Source organism: Topomyia yanbarensis, chromosome 2 (genome assembly GCF_030247195.1).
Source record: "Topomyia yanbarensis strain Yona2022 chromosome 2, ASM3024719v1, whole genome shotgun sequence".
NCBI lineage: Eukaryota > Metazoa > Arthropoda > Insecta > Diptera > Culicidae > Topomyia > Topomyia yanbarensis.
Genome location: NC_080671.1, coordinates 150,352,895 through 150,370,183, shown reverse-complemented (window position 1 = coordinate 150,370,183; position 17,289 = coordinate 150,352,895). Strand labels below are relative to the sequence as shown.

Here is a 17,289-nt window from a genome sequence, read left to right as displayed (position 1 = left end):
TTATTTTCCTCCATTCGTTATAGCCATTTTGTACATTTCATACAATATTTGTTTCAATCATTATATCACTTTCAGTTGCTTTATATTCGTATCTGATATAAATCGTTTCGTTGGTTTGTTACTTTTTCATATTTTAGTATTTTGAACTTTCACGCAGCAAAATCCGTTAAATTTTTTAAGGTAATCACGCTACAGCTTAGACAAAATATCTGAAACACATGAAACATTTTTTCATTTTGTAGTTAGGGGTTGTGTTGTATACCTAAAACTCGCAAATGTTATTAAGCATTCAAATTTATTAACAATTAGTGTTTTCTGATATCAGAGTACAAGCGGTGAGTTTAATTTTAAAAAATGCAGGTTGAGCTAATAATATTTCTCTGCAAAGTCATAGAACATATGTTACAAGGATCACCTTGAATTCAGAAAAATATATCACATGCCAGAAAAATTTATATTTATCATGTATTTAAAAAACATTCTTAGTGAAAACTAAACTGGATAACCTTCAACTCGAAACCACACCATGACCGCGAAAACACGAGTAATTTACATGCGAAACAAGAAACATCTTCAACGAAGAAAAATAATTTATTGGTCTACCTTCCGATTATCCTTGCAGTCGCGATGCTCGATTGTACATAAATGCATAAAAGTGATCACTGCAGGGATGACCAGAGCACGAATAAAACTAAGAAGCCTTATTATTATGGCAATATCTGGTGGTTCAAAAGTAGCTCTCCACATCCGAAACTGGCATGGGTTCGCCAGGATAGTATAAAAGTAGGTCCAACGTATGGTTTGCTCATCAGACGTTTAAATCTGTTCCGATCGGTAACGTGACCAGTCTTCGGTGTGTCAAACGATTCGAAATATCCAACATGAAGTGCTTAATTTTAGTTACCCTGCTAGCCGTAGGTTCTCAGGTAAATGCTTAAATTTAAAGCACGGAATGAAATTCATCTAATAATACTTCCTTTTGTGCAGTCCTTCTTTACCGCGGAACAACACGAGTTCGCGAAAAAACTGGCCATCACTTGTTCCGATGAAATCGGTGAGGGTCTTCCAGAAAACATCGGAGATCGATTCCGCAGCGGCGACCTAACGCTAACCGATGCCAAATCCAAATGCTTTATGAAGTGCATGTTTTCCAAGGTCGGATTTATCGATGGTGATGGGATAGTCAATAAGACAGTTTTGGTGGACAAGCTGTCCAAGGGAAATCCTAAGGAAAAAGCGGAATCGTTTGCCGAGCGGTGCAATATGTTCGAAGGTTCTGACGGGTGCGAGAAAGCACTTGGACTCTATGAGTGCTACCACAAAAATAAGGCATCTTACTTCTAGAAGGGAATCTGCGACTGACTAACCGGTTTTGTTGATGTATGTTGTCGAACACGTTTTATGTTTAGAATAAAGTGTTATATGCGTGAATTAGTAATTGTGTTTCGTTAAAATTTTCCGATTAGGACGTAGAACTTTCTATTTTGTGATATATACTAACTTATAAACTGTTAAATTTACAATCTCTCAAACTCCTACGAAAGAAAATTTTAACCGTTTGTGAAAGTTTTGAGCACTTTCGTCACTAGCAAAACCGGCCTGGCACAGGCGTGAGGAAACGTTACCTGACAGCATTCAGGTTTTGCCCGTTATGTCAGAGATTCGATGCAGCTGTTTAATAACCAAAAATGCAAAAGCGTTAACAGATTCGATAGAGAGCCTGCAACGAAAAGTGATAGTGAACGGGAAAGAAATGCATAATGTCTTTGAAATATGTATGCATGATGTATTGATTACCATATGTGCGCCAATGAACGATCGAAAAGTATGTGATGTTGTATCGAATAAAAAGGAAAAGGCACTTTCGCTGTTTATTCGGGGGGAAACTCCATGCCCCACGGCGGAAGCAGCAACATCAAAGAAATGTTCATACCTATGCATCATAAATCATTTGTTTTGTTTGAATCAGTAGGAGCTTTATAAGGCCATTGCATATTAGACATAAATGCAAGTTTTTAGTTTGCTTTGTTATTGTTTCATTCTAACGACCTTTTGTAGTACAATTTTGAACATTGATCATTAGTTGACCTTATCAACTTATAAATGGGATATTGGGCGTGAGATGTCGTGTTTCTTGTGTTAGTAGCAATAAGTTGCACATTGCACTAAATGCTTTCGAAAAGACAGTCCGGCAATCTTCCGCTCTATGTGGCTCAGTGTAATCGGCAATATTGCGAGTTTACCTTCACTTCGCAAACTATGCTAAGTATAACAAAGAGCTTTCAAAATTGAATATGTCTTATCTACATATTAACTAGAGGATAGTAACCGACACCAGTTAGTTTTTACACAGAGCCACGGATTTATGGAGATTTCATAAATTTAATCAAGATTGTATACACTGATATAGTTTCCAAAAATAACTACAATGAATATTTTTTACAAACATCAAGATTGTTAAGCTTTATTTTCTAGGAAAAATGTCATTCTACAAGTTTTGAATGTCTGCGAAACATTGTGGCTTAAGGCAATTTCGAATCCAACAATTCTGGAAACTATCCTAGTAACAGCTGAGGTTTTATGGCACTCTTGAAGCCCTTCTTAAAACTTAAATTACATTTGTAGTGTGCTATAAAACTAGTAATGCTGTTTGGGTAAAGCTAGTTACACCGGAAATATTCTCGAACAACTTCATAGTGCACTAATGATGAATTACATATTCAATTAGGAATGGGCGATGGCAATGTGATTTTTTAATTAGAAAATTAATTTTGTCTTGCAAAATGCTCACCACTTAATTCGATCTGCTTAATGCTAAAATATCCATTAGATAACTATATGACTTTGAGCGTTTCACAAGACGGTTTCGGTTCAATATTTTCCATCAGCAAACATGAACTTCTGCACTTACTACCGATGCATCACTCGGTACCAGCCAGTTGTTTAAACGTTCACGCAAGACTTTTTGGATTTTAGTATCCAACTGGCATAAATTTAGCGCTGGTTCAGACTTCAAACTAGTATTAAATCGGTGTTCGTTACTGACGAGGTGAATCCGTACGACTAAAAAACCAAACTTTGCACACACAAAAAAACTTTTTTTGGTATTGCCCCTGTTTCTTGTTCTTGTGTTTCACGACCGTATACTCACTAGCGGAGTTACCTTTGGAGCTGACTGTATTGTTGATTTAGAAGTACTGGGAGCAGTCATGATTATGGACAATTATTCGTTTAGCAACCGTTTGTGGCTTAGCTTAACGGCTGCGCATGGTTTTTCATGATGGTGTCTGACTATAGAACTGGTACACAGCGGTCTTTCCCGGGTGCGTGACCAGAGTTCTTGAGTATATAGCTTTTGAGAAGTGGATAAGTTTTGTCGGACGAATTCTCACCAGTCGAATTTGTTGAGAACACCTGGGAAGAAGTTCTTCCAAGTGTATTCCCTTTCAGAGTCTACTTTTCCGTGATTTGACATGAGCTGCTTAATTATCTTATCAGGGGTACGCGATGCCAAATCGTGTAATCGTGCCTCGATTGAATCATCATCCATAAATACGGGAATGTTGTCTTTAACTTTTTCGATGCATGTTGCTTCGCGAACCGAACGTCTGTGATTGGGTAATGGTCCTAAACTTAATCTGTACATGCGCCCTTCTCACACAAACTATCAGGCAGTACCTTAATATTATGATAATCGGTACATTATGATTCATGTGGTTGAATTAAATGTTGAAAATCTACCACATTAAGCTCCATGTCTACTCTTAACAACTATTCCACTTTCTGAATCAGCGTACAGTGGGACCAATCCAAAAAAGGTGGGATAAAACCCATTTGAGGTCTAAGATGTCATTTTAGAGCCAGCATTTCTTCGTAAGATATGTTCACAATATTATTCTACAGCTTTCAAAATAAAAACTTTTATGATTAGACTAATGTAGAGTACCCGAGTAAAAAATGGCATTAATATTTTTAAAAAGTTTTAAAGTTAACACAGTTAACAGACATCAGACCTCATTTTCGAAGCAAAATTGTTGTTTTTTGTAAATATGAACAATCAGTTTTTCGACTTTTCCATGCTAAAACCTTTATTGATTAATTTAATACATTATACAAACTTGCAGGTATCACTGAATACAACTTTTTGTTGAAGGAACCAATATTGTAAAATCAATGTTTTGACTTCATAAACTATTTTCCAGATAAATTTACACTATTTTATCAAAGATTTTGGTTTCCATAGGCACTTTGTGGCAACCAAACTTTATCTATTATGATACTCTATTATTCCAGGAATTAATTAAATATTACATGAGAACAGGATATAATGGGACTCATTGTTCGGGTGGCCATTTATGTATGACGGTTATTTTTATTTTATATACACTATTAGCTATAAACAATTTTTTTTCCACGCACCCTTTTGAAAAATTGCTCTTGGAACAAAATGATCTTATTGACCCTTAATCGATTTATTTCGATCTTTGCTTAAAAATTCTATGCAAAAAATACCTAACCCCTACGCTGAGTTTTTAAGATAATTTTTCAACTTAGTGGGTTTTTTACTCATAAAATGGTGTAAATGCTATTTTTTAAGAAAAATTACGCTATTTTATGAGTAGAAAACCCAAAAAAAAAAGTTACAGCATATCGAAAGTGATACAATTTGATTCCGTGCACCCTTTAATTGTCGTGTCATTGCTTATAATAATACCAAAGTTTATGCACGAAGTATTACGAAACATTTAATTACATAGGTATCAGCATATCTATTTCGACCGAGGAATTGCCTTTCCTATGATCATTCTCAGGGATAGATCGTTCCAACATCAGATTATGGCCATGTCAATTATGGTCTTGTCAAACTGCAAACCCAAGATGATACCAGCTGAAGGCATACGTAAAGCGAGAGTTTTGGCCTTGCGATTGGCAAGATCGACATTGCATAAATACTGCTTCATTTCCCAAAAAAAAGATTATGAAAAACGAAATACAGGTCGGACTCCATTATCCGGGGATTTCAAAAAAATCTCGCCCCGGATAATCGAATCAAATTTTTGGTGTGTGTTATTTTATGAATTTAAGCTTTATTTGCAAAGAAATTGGAAATAAAATGATCAGGGTCAATTGTCCTATTATGGAAAATGTAAATGTACCTATTTTGGCCCTATTCGATTTTTCAGAATTTCAAGGTGTGATTTGTATTTTTAGTTGGTTTTCATGTAATATGTATTTTAGTAACGAGTTAACGGCATGTATTAGTTGTTTATAGATATTTGTGCAAGAATTCTGAGATTTTAACAATGTGTGTCTACTGCAATACAAGTCAAATTCGATTAACCGGGGTTTCGGTTTTCCGGGGTAAATGATTTGATTACTCGTATACTAGAAAAAAATAAAGTAAGTAAGCTGCGAGTCGTCTGTTTCTCGGCACCAGTTTAGTGTCCGTGGTGGTGTCACATATCCCAGCTAACGTTTCTTGTAACCCTCATTATAATTAGAGGAGTGCACGTTGTCTCCACAAAGAGATCCTTGTCCTTGTAGCATTGTTTAGTTGACTAATATCGTACCGGATTGTCAGGTGATCACTAACCATGTAGTCTTCGGAAACTCTCCCACTCATGGTTGTCAACAGCGAAGAACTACAGAAGATTACGTAGATAATGGGTTTTCGGCGGATTCAGCAAGAAGTACTGCTGGCGCCCTTTTTACATAGCCTAACATCCAATTTTTGCTTGAGCTACACAAGAATTGAAATCGCCTCCAGACACTGCCGGGCCTCTTATCAGAATCTTGTTAATCATTTCTTGGCCAACTTTTTTCTACCGCATATAGGGTTTCTAAAACTATTTTTTATTAGAACTGTTGGCATCATGAAACACGAAAAACCTGAATTACTAAAGATAGGTGCTTCTTTCGCAGTGCTAGAAGCTGCTCGATATTTACCTTCCAATCAAGTCTAATTTCATGAAAAAGGTGGTTGAAGGTAGTCTAAATTAGATAGTTCTAACAGTTTCCAATAATATTTACATGTATTGGGCTACGAAAATATTCCAAAATTTGACTATAACCATTAACAGAAACTATCCCTGGCAGCACTGTTTCAGCAGAACCCAATAAGATTGATTGTAATCTTCTGTTTTACTCATAATATTTATAACTGTTAGTGCTCGAATGAAAAATATTAGTCCCAGCTATTAGCTTACTTGTCGTTGTAAACATACGTTGTGTAAACAAAAAGTTATTGTCATTAAAAAACGTGGTTATTTATCAATAACATTGGCATGAATGGGTTAGAGATGCCATTGGAATTCTGGACAGGACTCAATTGTTGAAGGGGATAATAGGAGAAGAGCAATATTGTGTCAAAGGCCACTGGAACTCAGAGCAGGATATTTATCAAAATTTCACACCGGATTTCAATGAAAATAGGAACATGATTCTATCAGCATCTTGAAAAAATCGTAATCTTCAGCAGATTGCTATTTTGAGCAGGATTCCACCAGACCTTTGAGAAGCTTTTCTATAGAATCCTGCATCAAAATTCAGAGAAAAAACCATAGAAATACAGATAAGGACTCAATCGAAATTTTAATTAGATTCCAGCGAAATGCTAAGAAAACTTCTAAGAAAATATCCAAACATAATCCTGAAAAGGAATGTCATTATTATCCCAAGAGAACGCCAGAAACCGACCGAGTAAGTATAAGTAAGTATTTATGTGTAAAAAAGGCCTGAAGTAACCGATAAAACAAAAAAGTTGCATATTTAGCAACACTGCCGTAAAAACTAGCATTTTTTACTGATTCATTGAACAAATCCTTCAAAAATCATCTCTCTGATTGATTCTAGTGTTCCCACGAACCGATGCACAGTGGAAGAAATCCGACAAAAAAGGCAATTAATTGGAAGCCGCTGAAAAAGTATGACAACATGTACACCAAAAGTTGCGGAATTTTTGGGAAATAAAATGCAATCAAATTTGTTCACCGCACGCACTTGCGAGCGGAGATATGGAGCTTTGAAAATCCGGAACATTACCGGTATTCATCAAATCGGAAGCCTAATTCAGAAGCCGCTGAAAAAGTACAAAGAATTATACCATCAAAGTTGCGGAAAACTCCAGCGATTAAGAGGCAATCAAGTTTATTCACCGCACGCACTTGTGACCGGAGATATGGGGCTTTGAAGATTCGGAACATTATTCGTATTGATCAACTCTGAGGCCTAATTCAGAAGCCGCTGAAAAAGTTTAAAAGTTTTGATTGCATCTTGATCATTAGAGTTTGCCGCAGCTTTAAGGTTATAATTTTTTGTACTTTTACTGCGGTTTCTTAATCAGACCTCAGATTTGATGAAAACCGGTAATGTTCTGGATCTTCAAAGCCCCATATCACCGGTCACAGCTGCGTGCGGTAAATAAATTTGATTGCATCTTGATTGCTAGAGTTTTCCGCAACTTTGAGGGTATAATTCTTTGAACTTTTTAAGCGGCTTATGTATTAGGCCTCAGATTTGATGAATACCGGTAATTTCCGGATTTTCAAAGCCTCATATCTCCAATCACAGATGTGTGTGGTGAACAAATTTAACAATTTTTATTGCCTAAAAGTTCCGCAACTTTTGGTGTGTATATTGTGATACTTTTTCAGCGGCTTCCAATTAATTGCCTCTTTGGTTGGATTTCTTCCACTGTGCGATGGGTGATTAAAAATGGCACAATAATTTATGATATTATATATTGGCTGATGAACAATTTATTCAAAATTAGTTCTAATCCGTGAAGGTCGATCCCAAGTTTTAGTTTTTTGGCCACTTTGCCCGGAATGACCCATATATAAGCTATTTTTGAGGTAGGCCAAAATTTGTGAGGAGGTTAACCCTAGACCCCCCGAAAAAAAGTTTTGTTGACTGCAATGATCGAATTAGCACTATAGTCAAACATTCTAGTTGAAATTTGAATTTTTTTCGAAACACCCGGATAATCGAATCATTTTTCCCGGATAATCGAATCACGGATAATCGAATCCCCGGATAATCGAATCCCCGGATGATCGAGTCCGACCTGTAAATTAAAACATAACGCTTTCAGGCTTTTTGAGATTTTCAAGGCATTTGCCACCAATAATATTACTGTACACACATGCATACACCTTACGCAGATTATCTTGAATGTTTTGTGTTTGTCAAATATGCCACTCTTCGCATTCTTATTCGGACACGCTCTTCTTCCCTTCAAGACAGACCCTCGATTTCGACATGAGTCTCAAAACAATAAAGCTAATCGCTTTATATTGGATTATCGTTGGAATGTCGAGTTTCGCCGGAATAAAGAAATAAGGAATAATAAAACTGTTCACATGCCATTTGTTTCAATTAAGGTTCTACTTAAAATAGCGAGGAAAAGGTGAGAGAAGTGGCATCGCTGGCGCATCGCTCGTAGGTGTCGTGGTATCGTTCAAAACTTTTCCAAGTGTTTCAACGATATACAGTATATTTAACACTAAATCGCAATCAAATATTCAGTAGGTCATTTTCCTGTTGAGTTATGTGTTGCTAGGTTGAAATATCGCGAGAAAAGTGTGTTTTTACGTAGAGATTTATCGTCATATCCTAATAACTTTGCCATTGTCGTGCAAAAGCCTAAAAAATATGCCCGTTCATTCCGCTTAGCGTCTACAGAGCCATCTGGACCTGAGTAGTTGATGCAACAATTTTTCGGATAGAGTAGAATTCTTCAAAGAAATTGCATAGATTAGGTTCATTTTCCATTGTTTCTTTAATATCAACGACTTTTTGACCATTTTTTATATTGTAATGACATTCAATTTGCGGGGACTGGAAGGTGTGAAGTATTTCAAATATAAAGAGCCATAGTACTCAATGAAGAGCAAGAATGGGAAGGAAGAAGCTTTAGCGTGCGAATAGGGTCTTATGAGCAAGCTTAGAGTTTCCCGACTTCTTAACCCTTCGTCTTTTACCGCATGAGCCGGGATTCTTAGGCATTTTTATCGAATGCGAATCACCTGAGTCTACCGCACGCAATGACAAGCGTAAAGTAACTTAGCACTTTATGTCGTTACAACACAGAAAAGAAGTAACCTTTTTGTAAATGCATACTAGGCCAAAAAATTTCATTTTCCATTCTAAAAGTGCGAATATATTGTATATATCCAATTGATACATGGATGTATCAATATACATATACATTGATACATCAATAATATACAACAAGCCCCGCTGGAATGGTTTATTGTATATTAAGGCGACCTCAGAATGTATGTGTATGAGCAGGCATTCTTGAAATAGGTCGTTGGATATATTATATATTTCTTATTGTAGAGCTATCGCCTTTCACCTCCAGGGCTAAACGTGTGAAAATCTATCGATAAAACCAAGTACATCATTTCATAGAAGCAGACAAGTTTCTATCATAAAAGCACTGCCGGTCAGTGGGTGATGGATTGTCTATACACACAACTGAAAAAGCTCGAAAAAGGGGTTATAATTGAAAACGAAAAAAAAACAATTCCTTCGATTTCCAACTCATAATTTGTACGAAAATCAATCAATATATCCAGGGCAATGTTTGCATACTACTGATTGATTTTCATGAACACTTTGTGGACGGAGTGTAAAAACTGTTTAAACCCTAAGTAACACTCCCGACAATCATTTATCCGGAGTCGAAGTTGCAAACGTAGAGATGAAAAGGTGCATATCGAACATTTGCATTTCAACGATGCCTATTGTCTTTGCCGTCAACATCTCCACCTCCTTAAGGGTCTCGTCGGTTATCGTCAGGACAAAGTCATCTGCAAAGCCGACAGGGCAGTTGCAGTGTTAAGACTTTGTTGTACGTTATATTCCAGAGCGTTGGGCTCAGAACCTTGCGCAGATAGTCCGGAATCCACATTCTGTGCAGCGCAACGGCGATAGCCACTCACCGCGATGACTGCGCGGATGGTGTCCACCGTCGAGGTCCCTTTTCGGAATCCGAACTGCCTTTGCGATAGTACGTTCTTACTTTCAGCACAGTTCATATGGATGTGTATGTAAGTAAATTGAACTCACAATTTTCAAAGAGTTTGGCATATACTTTATTTCAAACGAACAGTATAGTGCTTCTGGTCATTTTTTGTTTTTTCTCGATCAGAGTTCCGGAATCATATAGAGAGGTTATGTACGCTCTCTGGAAATCAACTAGCTAATCCCGGTTCTTAAGCTATTTTAAAACATTTGTTACACAAAAGCTCATTTCCTTTACCGATGTTTGCAACTATATAGCCGTCACCGTTATAAATATTTCAAAGTACAGAACTCTTGAAAAGTTCCCATCAAGGAGGGATAGCTATTCTCAGGATCCATTTGTTGATTCTCTGTGAAATTTCGCTTGCCCTGGTCATTCATGAAGCAGCAATTACGAATTGTACAATTATTGTGCCCATGCTCTCAAATGTTTCCATAAATAGATCACAGTGCTTTCAGAATGCTCACATATTGCACAACTAAGCGGTATAAACAATGCAGTGCAGAACACAAAGCCACGCGCAATTAGTTAATTTTCCCGCCCGGATTAAAAGTTATATTATTAGTTTTTTTTACGTTTTAACGACATTCAATTAGCTAGAGATTACTGGGTAGGGAAAGTTATGAAACTTAGAGCCACATCCTTGCTCTCACTTGAGTACTATGGCTCTAAGCTTCATAACTTTCCCTACCCAGTAATCTCTAGCTCATTCAATTATCGTTAAACGTAAAAAAAAGAAAATGTGACTAACATAGTCGAAATAAAAAAGGAAAAAAGATATATTATTAGTATTACTCAAAAAATGAGCTACAGTATTTAAAAGGCACTCTTTCAATTTAAATTTGTTACACAGTAATATAATTTAATTAGCTAGAAATTATGAATGACTATGAGAACAAACAAAACCGATGATTGACTGCAAAGACAGCCTAACTAGATTCGGTAGTTCGCAATTCGGCCTTATATTTAAAAACGTAGCATGAATGGTTGTAGTCTTTTGCATCACAATATTGACAGAAAATCCAATTACAATAGAGTATGATATAAATGCTACAACTGCTACGATCAGCGATGACCTATAGTGTGGAAACAATCATCTGCTGACCTCATACATTCTTATGCAACCCTCATGATTGCCATAATTTTACCAAAAAATAATTCTCACGCAACCTGACTCGATGCTTGACCAAGAAAAATCATTTTGCCGATTTTTTCGAATTCCCACATGTTAACCGCTCGAATCGTCTTCTCAATGAATATCGTTCAGTGAGTTCGCTTCCAACATTTGGTAGCTTACATGCTCGCACCAACATATGATACAATGGCTTAAGAATGGCAGCAACGTCGAACTGTCAGCTGCAACCAACGTAAAAGGGAAGTAAATGAATAATAACACAAAATTACTATCAATACCGTTGAAAGCACGCACACCACATGTAGTTCGCTCGGAGGTGGTCGACCCTCCCATAGCAGCAAACCTCACTCTGATGCGGTGATGTTCGCTGATTTTTTCTCATCAGATTAAAGGCTGTCTGAGGCTTCCACGGAGAGCCATACGGAGCTATAGAACCACATCACGTAATTGCACATTATTGAAAACTAATTGAATTCCTCTTTTATGGAAAATTCGCAACGGCGCCCAGCCGGTTATCGAAGTTCCATAATCGACATTAGTTGATATAGACGGATTCACTGAAACCTTTGCCGTAAGCATATACCTTGCCATGGTCAACGACTGCAGGCTGTAGTAGAGTTTGACATAGTTCGTATTTCTGCGGACGAAACGCACAACTACTCCGCTTTACTTTGCGGTAGAGCCACGCACGGTTCGCCCCTTGTTTGCAGCAAGATCGTTCTAATTAACGCATTGTAGATACACGCCTGGTTAGGTAAGCATATCCCCGTCTGATTGGGTTTACCTTAACCCGATGTAACAGAACGGTGTTCCATTAGTATGATTCTCCTATATGTATTCAGAACTCTCACATTTACCAAAATTAGTTCAGCGTAATACTAAACGAAATCTGTCCAAAGGGTCGATTAAAAAGTTGCCGTATTCTTAGGTTAAATCTTCATAACGAGTTTCAGTTATTAAATTATTGCTTTTAATTATCACACCAGCAACGTGGTTGATGCGAACAGAAAAAAAAACCATCGGTTGCGCTACCGCAGAGTGTTTATTAAGCGAAGATTCGCAGTCCGACAGCGTGGAAAAAGAACAACAACGCAGTAAAATTCATCCCAGCATGAAATTGGATCTTTCAGCGAATCCCATAGGTTCCTCTGCCGGCACCTGTCAATCACCGATGCTATGGAGTGCCTCGTAATTGTAGAAAACAACGCTTGTCACATGCTACCGTTCGGCAAGGGCAAGGGAAGATTGACAGATTTAATTAAGCGAAATCTTCCCGATCGCTGCGCATCCGAATTCGGAAGTTACTCAGGTTACTCGTCCAAAGTGTTGAGTCATCCGGAAAATGTAGGACGGGAAACGAATTACGATGAAAGTTGACTCCCGCAACGACAAAAAACGGTCTGGCCATCCAGGCAGACACTTGCATCCAATGGACGGAGCGAGCGATCGTCACCCATAAAAGACTTTATTTTTTGTTAGATTTTGGTATGCTCGTGTATAGCAATTATGACGACTCCTAGAGTTGAGTTGAACAGTAGGTATCGAATAGCCAAAACATACAACATACGCTACAATGTGCAATATTGTTCTGATTTTGAATAGGTGGCGAATCAACCATATTTTAACCAATTTTCCATAATCCGTTGTAAGTATTCCAAGTAAAAGTGACAGCACTTGCAGGCAAAAACTAGAGATTTTACTGCACTGAGTAAATATATTCAAGTTACCGCCGAAACCATGCCCAGACGCAAAAAATAATATTGCACGCGCAAACGGATGCGCGTGTTACCAGCCGAAGCCCTAAACAGGCGACACACACAGTACTGACGCAGCAGACCTGTGGCACCGATACGTAGGAGCCGCGTCAGCGTTTATAGGTTTGACCAGGTTAGCAGTGAGGCCCCTGTAAAACAAATTAATCGAAATAAAATCACTTTTTATTAGTCGGTGGACAGAGACGGTTGTCTTTTTTTAAAAAGAACCTCGTACACGTTAACTTGTAACTTTCTACTATTATATATTAATTTCTACTATTAGTAGGATAAATTTTCCAAGCTATTCGTACGTACCACGAACCTTTAGTGGTTTTGCGATGCAGTTTTGAAGAAGAATACTTCTAACGTTTCAATATAAGAGCCGCGTTTCAAAATTTTCGGCCGGAGTTTTAACTGTTTTTCCATCGTGTATATCCGCCGTTGTACAAAATAAAAACCGATTTAATCCACCTAACAGTGTGATGAGACATTTCTTATAACTCTTATCACTCTCTTCGGATATTATATCGTTTGAGAACATTTAGAACTTGATGCTTCGCGATGTTTTTGATAACACATACTACATGGGATAGTGGCAGGACTCAGAGAACCGCTCAAATCAGCATAGGACAACATCAGTGCTAGAAATCTCAAACCAAATCAATGGGAAAGCGAAAAAATGGCCCATAAAATAGACATACCAACGAATTATTGTTAACGCTCTGTTAATAAAATATCTATATTGTGGTGGATTTTTTTTTTGAATCGATTTGAAGTTTATACTTTACTCAAATTTCCAACGCGACTGAGAACTAAGAAATCAACGCTTTTTCTTGAAAAGGGCGATACTAGCAGTGATACCATTCAAAGAAAATCAACAGTGAATATTTCCAGACTTGGTTTTATTTCCTATTTAAGAACTATTGTGTTTTTTGACATCCTAGATTGCATGATTCAGTGATCGAAACCCAAAACTTCATAAAGTATTTGAAATTATTAAATTAAAATTTGTTTTTGCTATTGAAATTGACAAAATGATAGTATCGCCCCTTTGGCGATTGTTTACTTTTTCGGTCCCACCTATCAGCATTGAAGTATCGCCCTTACGTTTTTTTACAATAACTACCGTTTTACACCACCGATTTCGTCCAGGTTTTTTCAATAGAGATCATTGTTAATATTTTCAGCTGGTATCAGTTTGATAATCCTAAAATATACGAAAATAACAGTTTCGCCTCTAAACTGCTAGCAAAAAAAGTATCGCCCTGTTTGTTTGCATGGAGCGTGGAGGGCGAAACTTTAAATAAACAAACAAAAATACAGTATCGCCCGTTGTTTTTTTTGCTGTAGTTTAAGAAAGCAATATCGTAGAATCAAAATTTTTAGGTTAATTTGTTACGTTTCAAAGCCCTCATTCGCATGTAAGAAAAAAGCCCTATGTTTACATTTGTAAGTATCGCCCTTTTCACAAAAAAGCGTTGAAATGAAATCGCAGCTCCTGATATCACGCTATCTCTGAAGTGCATGCGTGCATAGTTTCAAATTTTACTTCGACATCGACTTTTTCTAAAGGTGACTTCCCAGTAGTATTCTTGATTTGAATTATTATCGCTAATCCTAATGCCAAAGAACAAATAAAAACCTCACGAAAACGAACCGTTTGGGAAAATCATCATCATTACTGGAACTTTCATTTTCATAAAAACTTTTCGATAACCTTCCGTCACTTGCGTTTATGCACTGGGTGCACAGTAGGGTGACAGGAAAAAATGACCCCTATCGGCCCACCTCTGCGTCGATTCCTAGTCCCACCAGGAGTACTTGCTCTAAATTTGAAGCAAATCGGACAAGTCTAACTACCGGACCAACGGGCCTGAAATTTGTATGGGAATTTTCAACAATTTACATGGAGAAAACCCACCAGCACGCATTTTCGCCGCTAGGTGGCACTGTATGCATCGTATTATCACTGTAAGTGAAAATAAGAAGGATAATTGAATTGTCTACAACTTCGTCGAAGACTGCAAGTAAATCCGACTTTATTAAAAGAAGTTATTAAACTTTTAACGAAGTGATGTCTGAGTCAGTTGTGCATGGGGCCTAATAGTGCATGGTTGTGTATCAGTACTCGATTCACACGAACTAAACATTTTTGTGAAATAATCGTTAGGTTTAGCTCAATGGTATGTTCAGAAGAATTATAGTAAATAATACGAGTCATGCTTTGATTAGAAAATTTTAGTTCCACCTGTTACCGCATAGAGGGCGCCAACACTAACTTTTCAACGGAGAGAGATAGAAATTTGGTGTCTTCTACAAAGTTATAGAACAGGCATTTTTCAGTATTTCTACTGAACATCTTGATACTCTATCTCTTTTCTATGAAAAGTTAGTAGTGGCGCCCTCTATGCGGTCACAGGTGGAACTAAAATTTTCTAACCAAAACATAACTCGTATTATTTACTATAATTCTTGTAAACATACTATTCGGCTAAATCTAACCATTATTTCACAAAAATATATAGTTCGCGGGAGTCGAGTACTGATACACAACCATGCACTGCTAGGCCCCATGCAAAACTGACTCAGACATCACTTCGTTAAAAGTTTAATAACTTCTTTTAACATAGCCGGATTTACTAGCAGTATGCGACAAAGTTGTAGATAATTAAAATATCTTTCTTATTTTCACTTACAGTGATAATACGTTGTATACAGTGCCACCTAGCGGCGAAAATACGAGCTAGTGAGTTTTCTCCATGTAAATTGTTGAAAAATCCAATATAAACTTCAGGCACGTTGGTCCGGTAGTTAGACTTGTCCGATTTGCTTCAAATTTGGTACAAGTACTCCTGGTGGGACTAGGGGTGGGCCGATTGAGTTTTCAAAAATTCATCATTTTTCTGGGCAGTCTAGTGCACAGTGCTCTAAAAATCTAGCGAAATCGTCTTAGGGCACCAGCGGGTCTGTAAAGAATACTAAAAATTAATTTCTATTTCATAATTTTCAGTTCAGCAATTCGAGTGTTCGTGCTCACCGCAAACCATGAAAAATAGACTACGTTGTGAAGCGATGATCACTATTTATTAAAAAATCACGGTTAAATAAAAAATAAAACTATTAAAAAATTTCAAATAGTTTATAATTTTCACAAACTTATTAGGAAAAATTGTCTAATAAGCTTTCGTAATATTGTGTAGGAAAAAAGCTGAAAATTTGAAAATAAATCTGAGAATTATGATTGATTACAGAACTCTGGAATTTTCTATTGGAAGGTTTTCAGGCAGGAATTTGAAATTGATGCTATTAGACAACTGTGAAATCAAGACCAATAGATCAGTTACATATCAGGACCCCATTCCGACAATTTATCAAAAGTCCTCATGACGTTTACAACAACAGGTTATCAATCTGCGGATCAGATAATTGTTGTTGTAGTATTGAATTAAATCAGTCTGCATCAATAAATTTTCAACTTCAATCCAATATTTTTTTTTGGTGTGGGGGGGGGGGTTGTATGGTGTTAAACCTCAAAACCTTCTCTTGGCTACGCCGTTGCTTGGAGTTATTTATTTCGCTTTTCATTTTCCGATATGTTTCAGATCGATCCGATTATTATAAGTTAGAAAAATTGCAGTCAGAAGGTTCGCATAAATGAACATTTTTGTACTGATAAGTTATCAAGTTCCTTCCAGACAACTTGGAAGTGTTCGGTGATTATTTCTAGCGGTTGTAGATAGTAAAATGAAATACAAAATTTGTTTTATCGAAATAATGTTTAGCTTATTTCAATGGATTATTACTATATTGAACAATAAATAGGCAACAAAGAGTAATCAACAAACAACAAGCCATAACTTTTAAAGTATTCAAAATAGATATTTGAAGTCTTCAGTAAAGTTATTCGCAAAAGTAAGAGCTACAAATTTGCTGAAGACATCATTTCGATATAATCACTTCCAAGAAAATTTGTGAAAATATCTCACTCATAGGGGGATTAATCAGCAAAAGCACAATACCAAGAAAAAGGGCATATTACCTCCATTAAATTCTCCGAAGATACTATTGACCTAAAATAAGCCGTTTTGGCGTTAATAATAGATTACATGTTTTTGGTCATATTTCTGGCAATGGGAAATGATAAAAATCTTTCGTCCGCATTTAATGTTAAATATCTCTTTTGATAATAGTCCGATTTCAACAGTCTATAGCTTGTTCGAAAGGTATTCGTTAAAGCTGTCTAAAAACATATAAATTGTTAATCTATATTGTCAATTTCGGCAGATAATTTAAAAAAACTGCAAAAAACGCCATTTTTACGCATTCAAATATTCATATCTTGGAAACTGAACATCAGAATCAAAAACAAA

General features: G+C 36.8%; 2 protein-coding genes across 8 annotated transcripts in view; one reads left to right on the top strand and one right to left on the bottom strand.

Moving 5' to 3' along the window:
* LOC131681734 (uncharacterized) overlaps positions 1-17,289 on the bottom strand; it is a 261,792-nt gene that overhangs the window by 96,282 nt on the left and 148,221 nt on the right. The window lies entirely within an intron of this gene.
* Positions 727-1,386, top strand: LOC131681736 (general odorant-binding protein 56d-like). The gene is made up of 2 exons (XM_058962725.1): positions 727-926; positions 988-1,386. The coding sequence occupies exons 1-2, from the start codon at positions 882-884 to the stop codon at positions 1,342-1,344; spliced, it is 402 nt and encodes a 133-aa protein (XP_058818708.1). The 5' UTR covers positions 727-881; the 3' UTR covers positions 1,345-1,386.

Bases quoted from the DNA above. Each gene is read 5' to 3' on its own strand.
- LOC131681736 (XM_058962725.1), top strand. From the start codon at position 882: ATGAAGTGCTTAATTTTAGTTACCCTGCTAGCCGTAGGTTCTCAG. The intron at 927-987 runs GTAAATGCTTAA...CCTTTTGTGCAG, and splicing joins TGCTAGCCGTAGGTTCTCAG to TCCTTCTTTACCGCGGAACA.